Source organism: Oreochromis aureus, linkage group 8 (genome assembly GCF_013358895.1).
Source record: "Oreochromis aureus strain Israel breed Guangdong linkage group 8, ZZ_aureus, whole genome shotgun sequence".
NCBI lineage: Eukaryota > Metazoa > Chordata > Actinopteri > Cichliformes > Cichlidae > Oreochromis > Oreochromis aureus.
In genome coordinates, this window is record NC_052949.1 from 10,626,302 (window position 1) to 10,641,355 (window position 15,054).

A 15,054-nucleotide genomic window follows, 5' to 3' on the forward strand; every position below is an offset into this window, starting at 1 on the left:
TTAATCGTGTGCCTTCCTTTAGCGATGTCTGATGTGATTAAGCTTTAATACATCAGCCAAGCTCCTCATTTATTGGAATAATGCATTTTGTTCTGTAACAGTTTTCACAAAGTGCGACAGCACCAAACTTCTACTTCCTCAGAGCCAGAAGTCCCTTTAGCACCCACTCTGAAACTGTCAGATTGGATAGTCACCCATTAAGAAGACTAGTCCATGTGCTGCGGGTGCTGGTCAGGCTTGCTGAGCTGGGGGGGTTGAAGAGGGAGTGGTGCTGATGGTTATTTCTGGAGGATATATCAGTAAGTGCCCCTTGCAGGACAGGGTGCTGGAGAGTGACATGGCAAGTGTTGAATCCAAGTCAGGACGAATGCACACACACATACACACAAGCACGCTACACACTTTTGCCCCTTCTCACCCTGCTGAGCTCCCACCCTCTGACACAGCATTCCAGCATGAGCAGATGAAAGCCAGCCACCCTCTGTCTCCTCATGGGTGGAGTGACGGAAAGCAGTGAGATACCTATTGATACTCACAGAGTGTGAGGAACTGAAGAAGGGGAGAGCAGCATATACACCACCACACAGGCACACAGCAGGCTGTGAGCTGAGAGCAGGAATGGTAGCTGAGGAGATTGTGGTGTCTCTCTCAGGAGGAGCCCCGTGGGGTTTCAGACTCCAGGGAGGAGCTGAGCAGCAAAAACCTCTACAGGTGGCCAAGGTACAGTAGATCTGATATATGTGTATGCATGCAGTATGTTGTAGTTAAGTCTGCTGCCAAGGTAGTAATGTGAGTAGACGATTTGATGGAGATTGCAGCTGTTAACTGTAGGCTCAGGCCTCAGCGAGTCTTGTGGTCTGTAATCTGACCTGAAATACGAATAAATGAATCAGCTGCAGTAGAGTCACTAGAGATTTTACTTTCTGGTTCTTGTAGGTGTTTTTAGGAATTTGAACACCTAAATTCAGTCATGCTTGAAACCGTTTCAATGTGCTGTATTTTTGTCAGTAATTATGTTATTCTAATTAATTAAAACTGAACTAGAACTAGAAGCAAAAATACATTTCAGTTAACTGGAATTAACACAAAATCTAAACAATACAACTACCATGAATTGATTGTGATTGTGAGTCAATGTTTGTATTTTTTGGAAAATATGAAACTTTGCCTCTAAAAAATAGCATTACTGTGACATAATAAACAAAAAACAAACAAACAAACAAAAAAACTCCACTATAAAAATGAAATATAACATAATATTTTAATAAATAAGGAGATAAACTAAAGTGAGCAAATCCAAAAACTAAACTAATATACTTTCTATTTTACATTTACTTGTTCTTGCCTAGAAAGGCAAGAATGACTTCCTTGATGGGCAAATTCATTTAAAAATGATTTTAATCAGAGTGTAATCTAATATAAACTTCTGAGCAAAAGTAATGTCCCTTCAAGTTCACACAGTTTTGACAGTTCAGGATTTTTCCTGGCTCCAAACTGGTTTTTGGGGAAAGAGGATTACCCGTCTCTATGAATGACTGTAAAACCTTTATTGAAATATGCATTTTCCTTTTGCTTCTAGTCATTTTACAAACTGTTTTGCTTGAGTTAAAACAACACAAAGAAACAAAACTAATTTTAAAAAATGTAATAATTGGATTACAATACTTGACAGAGGGAAAGGGAATTCTGGCCACTGTTCCTGACACTCGTTTGGCTGTGGCCCAGTTCACTTTGTGCCTCACCTGTTTTGAGTGAATTAGTGGGTCAGTGAGCAGCGTGAACACATGTTTGGGGTTTGACTCGAGTTCCATCCTTGGATTTCTTTGAAACAGGTTCATATGTCATCCATGTATATGAGTACACGTCCGGCTATTGTGAACACACCTACAACAGGTAATGAACTTGCTTCATATTTTTCACTGTCACATATTTGTGTGACACATTAATCCATCTTTAAGCCTAAGAGATTTTTTTTTTCTGGCTGGGTTTCTCTAAAGGCTTTTTGCATCTCTGTTTATATTTGATGACAGTCCAGAATGTGCTCTCTAATGGGAAAAGCTATTCTGGAAAGCAGGAATGTGGACTCGCTCACACTGAAAGTCCATCATTCATCCACGAGCAGCCAAAACGTCTGATTCGGAAACGTGCTTCTGTTCATTAAAGACTTTCAAGTGGAAAAGGGATTTTGATGGGAGGTTGATCAGTGATGAGTGTGTGCTTCAGTCTGTTGGTGTGTTTATCTGTGGTTGGACATGCCTCAGATAAGCCCAATTGGGAATGGAGAGGACCAGAGGATCAGAATAGCTCATCGAAGGGGAGCTGGAAGCTGAGCATGGAAAAAGGACGACCTCTTGGTCACATAAAAAAATACAGGCACACACACACACAAACACACACATTTTCTTTCCTTTTTAATTAATTCTACTTTTGCATGTCTGTGCCTGTGTGTGGTTTATCCATAATAGTAGCATCTGTCTTTCCCCCATTTGTGTAAGAATGTGGGTGATTTTCCTGCAAGGTTTTATTTCGGGTATGTGGGCGACATATGGTGAATGACAGGCATGCCCCATGGTCCAGACTGGTGAAGCAGCTGTTCAAACCCCCTCTTTCATGATGCTCACTTGAGCTGTGTGTGTACGTGTGTGTGTACATTGGCTGGAGATAAATAGCTTGTCCTTGCTTCGCTTGAATGACGACAGAGTTGGATTATTGGGTCAGGAGATACTGATAAAGGCAAAGGAGGCGCTTGAACACACTTAACATTTTTACCTTCAGCAGCGATAAAGTGTGTGTATCAGTGTGTTTATGTGAGGCTACAGATTGGATAGCTTTATCTTTTTCTTTTAGAGTTAATTATAATCTAGCAGACAAGAATAGTTGCCTTTCCATCTATACGATCTATCACTCCCCCAGTAGTGTCTACCCCCCAGTAGACATATTTCCTGAAGGATCCTATGACATCATCTCTTAGTGACCTTCAGCAACAGCTGCATGACTTCAGAAGTTAATTCCGATGCAGGGACGATAATGACTCCCGCTAAAGGAGAGCTGCATGTTGCAGAATGTTTTTGGTCACTTTTATATAGTCAGGCATAAAAAAAGAAGCTAACAAATACTTGACAGTGTTTCGGTGCCTGTGCAGGAGCAATCAAAGATTTTTATTAGGAAAAAACAATATAGTGACATACTAAGGCAGGACCGTGCAGTGACCTCAAACATGTCACCATGTTTTGTTACCAGACTGATATTTAGTTTGGTGTTAATGGCTGATATTAGCCTATCAGAGATATCACTATCCATGTAAATGCTGTTCAGTATGTACTGATATAAAATCCTATTTAAAAAACACAATCAAACAGAAGAAGATGTGCGAGATCGTTTCACTTTAAAGTTCTAGTATAAAATACATCATGCATACTAGTCCCCACAAAAACCGAAATAGTTACACTTAAACTTAGACGACTTGGTTTAAACCAGTAAAAAAGGATAGCAAAAACCCAAATACAGCCATGTGTCATGAAAAAAAAACCCCAAAAGGAAAAAAAATAATGTGCCTCTTTTCAGCCAAATTCAGTGCCCTCCAGTGCAGAAAATGTTGAGATGGAGGAGGTGCATTGCACTTCTAAAGAAACTTCAAGCTCTAAAGAAACTTCAAACTCTAAGTTTTTATGAAAGAAATCTGGATTATAGCTCTAAATTCTGTGAAACAGCTTCAGATTAACAATATAACAACAACAATATACTGCCCACTATAGATCTCCCTCAAGTAATGGAAAAAAAAGCATAAAAATATTATTTTAGACAAACTTTATTAGAAAACTGTTTTTTTGTGGGCAGCATTGTGGGATGTGTTGACTCAGCTGAGTATTGCTTAGCCACTGGAAAGAATCAGGGTTCAGTGACCTGCTCTGTGTCATATATACTGTAATAGGTAACAACAGGTTGATGATATGGATCATTTTTGAGTGGTTTCACACCTAAAAGGTCAAATAACTAATAAAGTGTAAAAGATGATGCAAAGCAGAGCCTGAAATGATTAAACAATGCGTCCGCTCTGCCTTTACACGGGCACAAATATAAATGATTCACTCACCTTTTTTCTGTCTTCAGGTACGCAAGCGTAGCAAAGCATGCCGAGCCGGACTGAAGGAACAGGATGAGCTGGTGTCCATTGGTGATCAAGCCTGTGCAGAGCTCAGTCATGCTGAGGCCATGAGCCTCATAGATAAACAGAGCAACGCACTAATGCTCAGAGTCAAAAGGTCAGAGCAGGGAAACTTATATACACTATACAACAGTCTTGCTGTCATATCATACCAACTGTATTTTCACACCTTGACGTCCCTGTGACTTCAGGGGCCCTTCTGGCTTGCAGTGCTCATCTTACTCTGGTCGCTCTGCATCCCCTCGCTCCTCCATGAGGGTCCTGTCTCCTCCTGCAGACTCCAACAGCTTCTCCATCCTCTCCTCTGTCGAGATACCCCAGGGTATTACCTCCCCTCCAGACAGCGAGGCTTATTATGGAGAAACAGACAGTGATGCAGACACAAACTCGCGCACACACCGCCGGCATCGTCGCACACCTCCTCATGCACGCTCACCTTCACGCTATGACAGGCAAGAAGAGGAGGAGACCTCAGAGATGAGTGGGTAAGAGATGGAGAGCAGAAGTTCCACCCCTTTAACCATTCTTCCCAGAAAGCTGAGCTGCGGTTTTCTGTCCACATTTAACAGAAAATGTACTATAAAGTAATATTTTAAATATTTTATTAGTGTTTAGAATTGGAGCTCCAGCAGCAAATTGCTAAAAACCCTTGAAAACTCAGCATCCTGTTGTATTTTAATAACATTTTTAGGGTGACACATTATATATTATTGGATTATATATATTGAAGTCTAAGATGTATACAGTTAGCTAACCCACAATAAAAATCTTTCACTTTCTAATCTCCATAATAAATTTGATTAGCTTTGTTCCATCCTGTTTTTTTTTTGTTTTTTTTACAAGCTATGAGAGTGCTACAGATGCAGGCGTTACCTCGCAGGCGATGTGGGATGGTCAGTGCACTGCTGGTGTTCCTCGCAGAGAGCTCATCTATCAGCCTCGCCAGACAGAGTGGACCACTCCTACACACACACCCCACTCGCTGACTCCTCACATGATCACCCCGACTCCCGATCAGGGGTTGGTGGAAGCAGAAGAAGAAGGGGACAGTGGCTTCCAGGAGGCAGGGGGCTGCAATGGGCTTGCCTGCCCGCCCCTAGTGTCTCCAGAAAGGGCGAAAGAGGCTCTAATGTTAGTGTCTGGGAAACATCTGGTGCCTATGGTGGGACCACAGCAGATGCCTGTAAGTGATGAACTCTCCACCACCTACATGGACAAAGCACGGCAAGCCAGTGAGTATATATTTTAATTTAAAACTATATCATTTCAAGTACTTTTTTAATCAGTTCCAGTTAAAGAATTGAAAAGTAAGGAGTAAATTTAAGGTTTGATTATGTGTACAAAAAGTGGGATTTTTGGCATTTGTTGTTATAAAGTTGTTAATAATGGAATGACGTAAACAAAGAATCACAGTGATGCTGAAAATTATCCATAATTGACATCAGAGTGCTAATACCTAACGGCATGCTGTGTATGTGGATGCCACTTCTTCTCATTAAAATTCTAACCAGCAGCTTTTGGTCTCTGTTGTAATATCGTGTAGCTGTTGCTGAACTTCTTCTTTTAAGTTTCATGACAATCCACCAGTGTCACCAGTGTCCTGCTAAAGCAGCTATTTCAGTCGCTACCACTGTGTTTTTGCATTTTTAACTACAATTGGTAAGATTCTCTCTGGTGTGTCTAAAAAAGCTCCAACTGAAGTTAGCTTGTAGTCTTAAATCACCCTCTGGTGGACATTTCTTGGAACTGAAGTGTGTATTGACAGGCTGGTGGTGATGGGGTGAGATAAACCAGATACTCATGAGGTATTCCACCTCCCCTCTTCCCCTCTTCTGTCCCCTGAAACAGCAGCATATCTCCACTGTAAGTATGCTGAGCATTTGCCCTGATGGGTGTATTTATAGCTATTCAAACCTCAGATTGACAGACTAGATGTATGATTATGTGTGTATATGAAAGTCACACGGATGTGTTTTTACATGTATCAGTACATTCTTTGTAATTCTGTTCAACAAATGACAATTGGTGGTTCAGTCGTGAATTGCACTTTTAAAAACATATTTTAAATTCTGAAATTCTGTGGTCCACCCAAACCTTTCCTCTCTGATCTCCACACAGCCCACAATGAAATATTTTCTTTTCAGAGTTTTGACTCATTCATGCTCCATTAATAGCACTGCTTTAGACCTGAATGACACTACTCCATTTTAGTTTTCTATGACCACCAAGCTACAAAAAAAGTAGGTAAAAAAAATAAATAAAAATGACATCTTGTTTTTAGATCCCATTGCCTTTTAATGGAAATATGAAAGGGAATTTCAAACTAAATCACAATGAAAATTAAAATTTTAGGTATTTTATTTACTTAAAAAATTTAAATGGCTTTCCGGGGTTTAGTTGGAGTCCACACTTTGGAAATCATTAGTTAAATTACAAGAAAAGAAAAAAGAAAAAGTGTCATTTTATCCTATTGCTAGGCATCAGCTTCTGTGAGTGTAAATGAGTTGTGGAATTAAGGTGAGGATGCTGTGGGTGCACAAAAGCTAAAACAGGCACATTTTATCCTATTGCTTGGTGGTTCCTAGGCAACATGATGACGTCATGGCTATCCGATGAAGATAAAAATTTTCCCCTGTGCCAATCTGATGTTACTGTCAGCTGACTGGCACAGTCTTTTGGATAGTGAGCAGCTGCCAGGCAATCTTTAACCTGAGTTTCGCTCTGTTTTTCTATGCAGCACTCACCTCAGGTCTTGTGGTACTCTCATAGCAACAATCTGATCATGGAAGCTCTTTGCTTCATCCTTGATCCTGCTTGTAGTTTCTCTTTGTGTAGAACCGCCACACAATGTGCTCTGTGTTAGAAAATCCAAACTCTCCAAGTTACTTGAGAGTGTCTTCCATCTACTGAGCAGCTTGTTAGTCATTTTGAATGTTCATCCTCTGCTTACCAATATTTCCACAATACGCTGGATTTGACCTCTCACTTTAAGTTAATCAATTCCACGCCATAACTTGTGTGTCTCCTTCCAGCAACTTTCTGAAGCGACATATGAAGCATTAGGAGGGCAATGGCACTGAAACTGCGCTACTCAGCTGCAGATATATAGTACATCCCAAATACACATCGGTATAGATTACATTTATTGGTGACTCTAAATTGATTAATAGGAGAATGCAACTATTGCTCTGCTGGGATGTTAAGATGAGAACGTGCTTGACTGTTCCTTTAAGCGTTCTTTACTCCGTCTAGCTAACCTATCATTTCAACAAGGCAATAAGGATGATAGCTGATTAAACCTAATAGCTATGTAGTGACTGAGTTCAGATTTAATATGAGCAAACATTGCAGAAATGAAAGATCTGTCATCCAGTACAAGAGGGCCTAGACCTGAATGACTTTGGTGTATGGTGAGGCCTTTGCTATAGGACAAATCATGACTGTGGCGTCCAGAGATCTGCCCTTTCTCATGTTACACACACACACACACACACACACACACACACACACACACACACACACACACACACACACACACACACACACACACACACACACAGCCATTGGTTTTAGATATGGGATTATTAGCTCTAAAGAGTTATGCGTCAGTGTGTGCAGTGTTAGTCAGGTGTGAGGTGTCAGCAGAAGAGAACAGCACATCAGCAAAGAGTTATGACCACACTTTTCTTTGTAACCTATATTTGGCTTTATGAACTCATATACACGTACACACACACACATTGACACTGGTGTCTAAATATCCTCTGGTGATGGGGTCTTCCCGTCCTTGTGTGTGTGTTTGTGTGTGTGCGTCTGTGACAGAGACCAGACAGGTGTTTGATGCCCGTCACACTGACAGGAATAGAGGGCTGACATCATGTGTTGGTTTGGTGCTAGAGAGAGACAAAGGTCTTTACATGGGCTGTGCCCTGAGAGAAGGGCTGGTAGACACAGACTAAACGGCTCCCCACTCACAGCAGACTTGGACACCGTTAGGGTGTGTGTGGGAGGGTCTGAGGGTGGTTAAGGACAAGCGTGCATTCACACTCATGAGATGAGGGACCTCACATCTTCTGCAGGTTCAGATGTAGGTGGACAGACAGTCCCACGGACTGTGTATGCAGGTAAGATCAATGACACCCTTTGAAGTAGACATAAGCTACTATAGAAGCATTGGAAGACATATCACTTTGGAGTGAAATGTTTGTTTTTTTATTTTCAGATCAAGAAGAATTACCAAATTTCTGAGTCATGTAAGCAGACTTGACTGATTATGTTGAAACGACTGAAAATTTAAACTCTGTGCCATTCTGCGCTGTAAAGACAATTTAAAGCAGCTCATGCAGTTGTGCTTTATCTGAACTGTGTATATTCCTTACTGTGGGACTTGATACAAATAATAAACGGTACAAAAGTTACAAATTATTAATAGATATTTTAATGCTGCATACTGTTGGCATGGCTTTATGAATGGCAAGGGATGCAAGCACTGTGGACCAGACTGAAACAAACAGCTACCTAATGTTTTGTTTTTGTTTTTTTAAATTCATGGTCCCCTGATCCTGAACCCTAATAGCTTTGGTGACCCCCTGACTTTTCTTCTCGCAGTGCCAGCAGATTGTCTTTTGTTAGGATGGAATGCCATAAAATGTGATACAGACTGTGCAGTAGCACCTTGTGGTGTAATTTACCTCATTTTTTCAAGATTTAAAGTGTAATTCAATGACATATGGAGTAACAGGAGAGCAGACACATAACATGAGGAAAGGACAACAGTGTTTCCCTTTCTCATGTTGTAATGACATATAATTAGTATTTGGGGTGTGGGCTTTTGGCATCCAGCTTATAATGCGCTTCAGTTATTGCATTTAAGGGTAGCAAATAGGAGGAAGAGTGAAGAGCCTTTGCATGTGTAACCACTACTTACTTTCAGATTATTCTTTGTTTCGTCTCTTCTTTAAAACTTAAAATTTTCAGCCTTTTGTTCTGTTGTTTACTGTTGTAGTATTGCTAAGAAATGGTAAGTATATTATAGTTATTGTTAAATGTTAGGAAATTAAACAATAGGTTGCTGACTATACTTTAAAGTGCTGGAGTAGTGCATTTTCATTATTACTTTTAACATATTACACAACGTTGTGTGTGCCAGGGTCGGTCATCAGTCATCAGTCTACAGTTATGTCAGTAGCATATTTACGTGAGGTGAGCCAAGACACTAAAAAGATCCAAATAGCATAGCACTAAGCAGGGATACACAAATGTGCACATGCTGCTTCACCACACAGTTTCCATCACTTCAGAGAACACTATTTTGCTTTGCATTGCATTAATTTGCTGGAGACTCAACATGAAACTATCCTTTACTATTACTTTAACTTTACTTTAACCTTAAAAGTAGCCTTCTACCTAAAATGCTGTAATTACAGGGCCTGGCTTTTGCCATGAAAACATGACCGGGTAAATGTCCCCCACAAAAATCCATGACGCAAACAGGCACAGATGCACAGTTAAGGATTTGTGCAGGAGAGACACTGTGATTTAACCTTCCTGGACTATGTGACTCAGCTCTGGAGAGCAGCAGGAATCCTTTGTTCTAAATCCACAACACACACTCCTGTCTGTCACTGTTCATCGCAGCTCCTCACTGTGATAATGCTGTATTAATCAGCCACTACTCACGCTATCACATTGTTACGTTTCCTGTACTTGTCGCCTGTGTCTTTTTTTGTATTCGTCAAAAATCTCATTACTGCTTCTCCCCTCTGTTTCCGCTCTCTTTCAGTTGATTTATTTCCGTACTCTTCTTGTCTTGCAGAGTTACAGCGCGGGGAGAGTTTGGTGGAAAAACAGGTGAAGGAAGCTCGTACTAAATGCCGCTCTATTGCATCTCTGCTCACTGATGCTCCCAACCCCAACTCGAAAGGGGTGCTTATGTTCAAGAAACGCCGACAGAGAGCCAAAAAGTACACACTCACCTGCTTTGGCAAAGCTGAGGGAGATAGAGGAGGGGACACAGAAGGGGAGACAGGAGGAGAGACTGAGGAAGAAGGAGGAAGTTCCATTCTAAGTGGCTCAGAATTTGAGGAAGAGGGATTCTCGGAATCATTTGACCCTACGTGGGACACTGGTTATTTGGACCTGCTGGACAGAAGGAGCTCTGCCTGCCCATCGACCACACCGACTTCTCCAACAACCAATCAGGGTGCAGAACTGGACATCTCAGCATATCAGACCCCAGGACGTGTGACTTCTGCAAATCTAAGCCCATGGTTGGAAGGATCACGACTGGAGAGCTCAGCCTATCAAGAATCAAGCCTGGAGAGCAGCCTCACAAAGAAACCAAACAGCAACCACTCCCCTTCACACATGTCTCCACCAGCTATGGTTCTGACCAATGGGGGATCAGCAGTTGTCAGTCGGGCTAGCGTTGTTCTGAGCATGCCCTCACAGACAGCCCTCCAAAGTCAAAATGGTAACCCTGATTCTTCTCCTAATCATAGTCCCAACCCAATCATAGACTCACGCAATAACTCCAGCTTCACTCCTAACCCTGCAGTTCTGAACCGCACAGCGAGGCCTTTCAACTCTGGCTCCACCCCTTCTCGTGCGTCTGTGACCTCTGTGATGTTTCGGCCTCCCCAGCCCAAGCCCACGCCCATAACGATGGTATCCAAACCTGTGGCCGCTGTCTCCACAATGAATATCCCAACTTTCCATCCTCCGTCAGATGCAAGGAGAGCAGTGTCTAGCACATCTTTGTATATCCCTCCAAGAAATAGCACCAGCAACACTTCACCCTCTGTTACCTCTCCCCCGCCAGCCCTCTCACCTCCCTCCTCCCTGTCTTCTGCATCTTTCGCTCAGCCCCCTGCACACACATTTTCTCCACAGCCTACAGTGCATGCTTCCCCTCCCACCCCATTTTCTCCCTCTGCAGGTTCTCTGCTATGTGCCTCACCAGCTCAAACCCTCTCCCCTCCAGCTCCACCGTCATACCTCTCTCCCCCTGCTTCTGCTAATCAACCCCCCTCCAACTGCTTTTCAGCTCCTCCCATCTCCCCACCTCACCCCCACGATTTTAATCAGACCTCTTTCCATGCCCAATACACCCAACCACCACCTCCTCCTCCTACTGCACCCCAGCCTCCTCCTTCTCCATCTTTCCATACCTACAATAACTTGACAGATGCTACATCACCTGCCCAGGCTCCTGTCAATGATTCCCTGGTGACACGTGAGCAACGCATCTCAGTCCCAGCGGCTCGCACTGGCATCCTGCAAGATGCCCGTCGTCGTAGCAACAAGAAGCCAATGTTCAGCTCAGTCCAGAACAGAGATGTCTCCCCAAACCCGGACTTGCTGTCAATGGTCCAAAATATGGATGACCGCTTTGAGAGAACCCCGGCTGGTGAATCTGGAGTTACACCTAGTGGGGAGGCTGGGCATGAATCAGGCCCTGAAGAGGACTGGCTGAGGCTGGGGGCAGAGGCCTGCAACTTTATGCAGGCACAGCGTGGATCCAGACCACCCCCTGTAGCCCCCAAACCACAGACCCCTCAAGTGCCACAGCTGGCAGGGAAAGGAGGCCAGCTGTTTGCTCGGAGACAGAACAGGATGGATCGGTACATTGTAGAGCGATCTCCATCTGTTGCTGCTGCCCCTTACTCTCCTGCTCAGACAAGGGAGCCCTCACCCACACCTTCCCTCCCTGCCACATGGAAGTACTCATCCAATATCCGTGCTCCACCTCCCATCAACTACAACCCTCTCCTATCTCCCTCCTGTCCTCCTAAGGCACAGAAGAAACCCGAGATCACGAAGTCTAGGGCAGCTGGACCTAAAGGGCAGAAAGCAGGCCTCAAGCCTGTGGACATCATGAGCCACCAGCCCTACCAGCTCAACTCTTCTTTGTTCAGCTATGGAAGTGGAGCTCTCCAAGACACCTCCACCCAGCAGCAGCATAGAGGACTAACAGGTGGTCCTCAGAAAACAGCACGAGTCTGTGAGGTCAAACGCTTCTCCACACCTCCACCGACAGCCACAGGGCCCACCCTCAAAGTTATTGCACCTCGATCAGCTACGACACTTGGGGAACCCCTCCGACGCTCTGATATCATGTCTCCTCCACCCAGTGAAGGTGCCAAACCCTTCCAGGGCTATTCACCTCCGTGCCAGCCTCAGTGGGCCACCTCCCCGCTGTCTCCCCCACCGCCTCCTGCACCGACCGCCCCACTCCCTCAATTACCTACCTTCTCCTCTGCTCTTGCTTCACCTCCTACATTTTCCCAATCCTCCAGTGCTGCACAGGCTAACAGGCAGTTTAAGAGTGCTCCAAATCTAAGTCCCCTACAACCTGCTCACCCCCCTCAGCTGGCCTCCAGCAGCACTCAACCCAGCAGGGTCCCCAGGCCTAGGTTCAGCACTTCCAACCTGGGTCTGCAGCCTTGCGTCTGGCGTCCCAGTTCCACCACGCACTGAAAAGATGCTACACTGGACAAAATGAATAAGGGCTCTATAGGAACACAGAGCAATATTTTTTTAAACATGCGTTTTTAGTGTTGTAATATTGTTTCTTAAAGCTGCAGTTAAGGGCTGGTGATAAAAATCACAACCCATCTGCTTGGGTTGGCCATGCTTGTAGAAAATTCGATCATTTAATCACTTTCATTTATTCGTCTCAAGTATTTGGTTATATAGTAATTAAAAGAAACTATGTTCTGAACGATAAAAGTAGAGTTGGAATGTGTGGAAGGTTTAAGAAATGGAAATCAACTAAAGGCTAAAAAGGCTGAAAGAAAGAAGCTGGAGTAAACTGCAACAAGTTCTGTAAATTAAAACATAAAAAACTGAAGAATAGAGGATGTGTAACGGTAAAACTGTTGTGACAGAAATGTCAGATGGGAAAGGATGAAAAGGAAACACAGGAAGCGCAGAATGAAGTGACACGATGAAAAGATGTCTGACGTGTGTAAAAAGTGCAGCTTTGACACTCTGTAAACAAACCTGTTGCTATCCTATTAGATATCCTGCTTTACGGACAGGAAGTAGCTGCTGTTACTCTCGCTCTGATAAATATATTCTAAGAATTTGTGTTCAGTGAGTGTGTTTTTGTAGTTTCACTCTGCAGCAGTGTGCATGTGTGTGTGTGTGTGTGCTTTGTTTGCTGTAGTTTTCCAGGGAAATGCTTTTTACAGTAGATTTGATTTCTCATCAGTTGATATGAAACAAGAGAGCGATAACACGTCTGTTTAGCTTTGATTCTTTCCCACAGAGACATGCGGCTGAATAAAAATAGACGTGACTCACCTCAGCTGTCATTCGGTTTCTCCCTGTGTCACTCGCGTCACCACCCACTCCCACACTGGTGCCCCTTATCTCCCCCACCCATTACTTTTTCAAATTTTTTCCTCTTCTGTGAGCATTTATTGATCCTTCCGGCAGCAGAGCTGTTCTCTAAGGATTCACGCAGCGTTGACGCCAAGTATTAAAACATTAGTATTGGCTTTGAGAAAGTGGTTTCCATAGTAGTTTAAACTTCCACCACAGGGGGGCACAGTAAGAATAGAATAATCCTTTAATTGTCCCACAAGGGGAAATTTGGTTGTAACAGCAGCCAGAAAGACACATATACAAACAAACAGTACACAGGACACAGAACAGAAACATACACAATTTTTTCTTGCATATTTACAGTAAGTAAGTAAGTAAGATTTGTCATGCAAACATGTTTCACCACAACAGTTTATGTCTCTTCCTAAATTTTACAGTTCATTGCTATTAAAACTTAACAGTAATTCGACTTGACTCGCTTATTATTTAATATCCTGAAAGTATGCAGAATATTTAATAAATCAAATGACTAAGATGAAGACAAATCAATTCAAACTCACACATTCCTTTTCCCCACCTGCTATTTCTGCTCCAATGATTGATTGCTGTATTTGATAGTGTCCTTGTAGTTTTGATAGCATACATTTCAAAGTGCTTTACTGACAGTCACCTGATGGCCTTGGAGCTGTGAAACCCAGCCATGGCACCAGAAAGGGATCTAACCTTTAACCCTTGACTGGGATCAGTTGACAGACAGTGCTAACTTTAGCTGTAAACTTTAGTCCTCTTCAGGTCTGAAGGTAAGTTTAGATGCTGTGTGGAAGGGAAACACACACTTATACATAAAATGCTTCCAGTGTGCAGCCTATTATTTGTTTCTACTTACCAGGTAAGTGGATAATATCATGCAATTTTTAAATTTGGATTTAAACCGCATAAAAGCTACAACTGCACCTATATAAGGACTTAAAGGTCCTTTTACCAAATGAGTTTATAATTCTCTCTCTTTTGGTTGCCATCCTCTTCCCCGTTAATTCCTCTCTTGCTCAGTGGCACACACGCACACACACACACACATACAGAGCCCATTTCACCTATTTTAGGAGCCGTTAATCTCCAGCTATTTGGCCCAGTGCTCGACTCTTAATTCTGATGGCTTTTTTTACAATGTGATTGAGAGAGGAGGGGAAGCGCTACCTCATACATTCAGCCTCTTCTTGTTGCTCTGCCAAAGAGGCCGTTCTCTGCACCCTCTTTCTGGGTCAGCAGAGTCAAGCATTTAGGGTCAAGGGTCCAGGTTTAAGGGACATTGTTGACTTTTTGAAATTTGGATCACTCATTTTTAGGTTATTTAAAAATAAACACTGTTCCTTTAATATTTTCTTTTTTGTTATCTGCCTGGTTAAACTATTGATAGAGGTAAATTTGTCATACAAAAAAAAACAAGTTTAGTAGATGCTCAAAGTGTGAGTTTGAATTCCTGATGGATTTGAAGGCTAGTTACACACATAGTCTTGTGTTGAGGTCACTTGACCCATTCAGTTTTAGGATCACTACAG

General features: G+C 42.8%; 1 protein-coding gene across 3 annotated transcripts; it reads left to right on the forward strand.

The window, feature by feature from the left end:
• Positions 1–563: 563 nt before the first annotated feature.
• LOC116328840 (synaptopodin 2-like protein) lies at positions 564–13,471 on the forward strand. 3 transcript variants are annotated; one of them, XM_031750738.2, is made up of 6 exons: positions 564–720; positions 4,111–4,262; positions 4,357–4,650; positions 5,009–5,397; positions 9,981–10,637; positions 10,722–13,471. In XM_031750738.2, the coding sequence occupies exons 1-6, from the start codon at positions 619–621 to the stop codon at positions 12,641–12,643; spliced, it is 3,516 nt and encodes a 1,171-aa protein (XP_031606598.1). In that variant the 5' UTR covers positions 564–618; the 3' UTR covers positions 12,644–13,471. The 3 variants fall into 3 exon arrangements, with proteins under 3 accessions (XP_031606598.1, XP_031606597.1, XP_039472018.1); XM_031750737.2 differs by having other exon boundaries at positions 9,981–13,471; XM_039616084.1 differs by lacking the exon at positions 564–720 and having other exon boundaries at positions 4,162–4,262; positions 4,376–4,650; positions 9,981–13,471.
• The last annotated feature ends 1,583 nt before the right edge of the window (positions 13,472–15,054 follow it).

Excerpts from the sequence above, each read along its gene's own strand:
- LOC116328840 (XM_031750737.2), top strand. The coding sequence starts at position 619 with ATGGTAGCTGAGGAGATTGTGGTGTCTCTCTCAGGAGGAGCCCCGTGG. Across the intron at positions 4,263-4,356 it reads CTAATGCTCAGAGTCAAAAG|GGGCCCTTCTGGCTTGCAGT; the intron begins GTCAGAGCAGGG and ends CTGTGACTTCAG. Across the intron at positions 5,398-9,980 it reads GGACAAAGCACGGCAAGCCA|AGTTACAGCGCGGGGAGAGT; the intron begins GTGAGTATATAT and ends CTTGTCTTGCAG.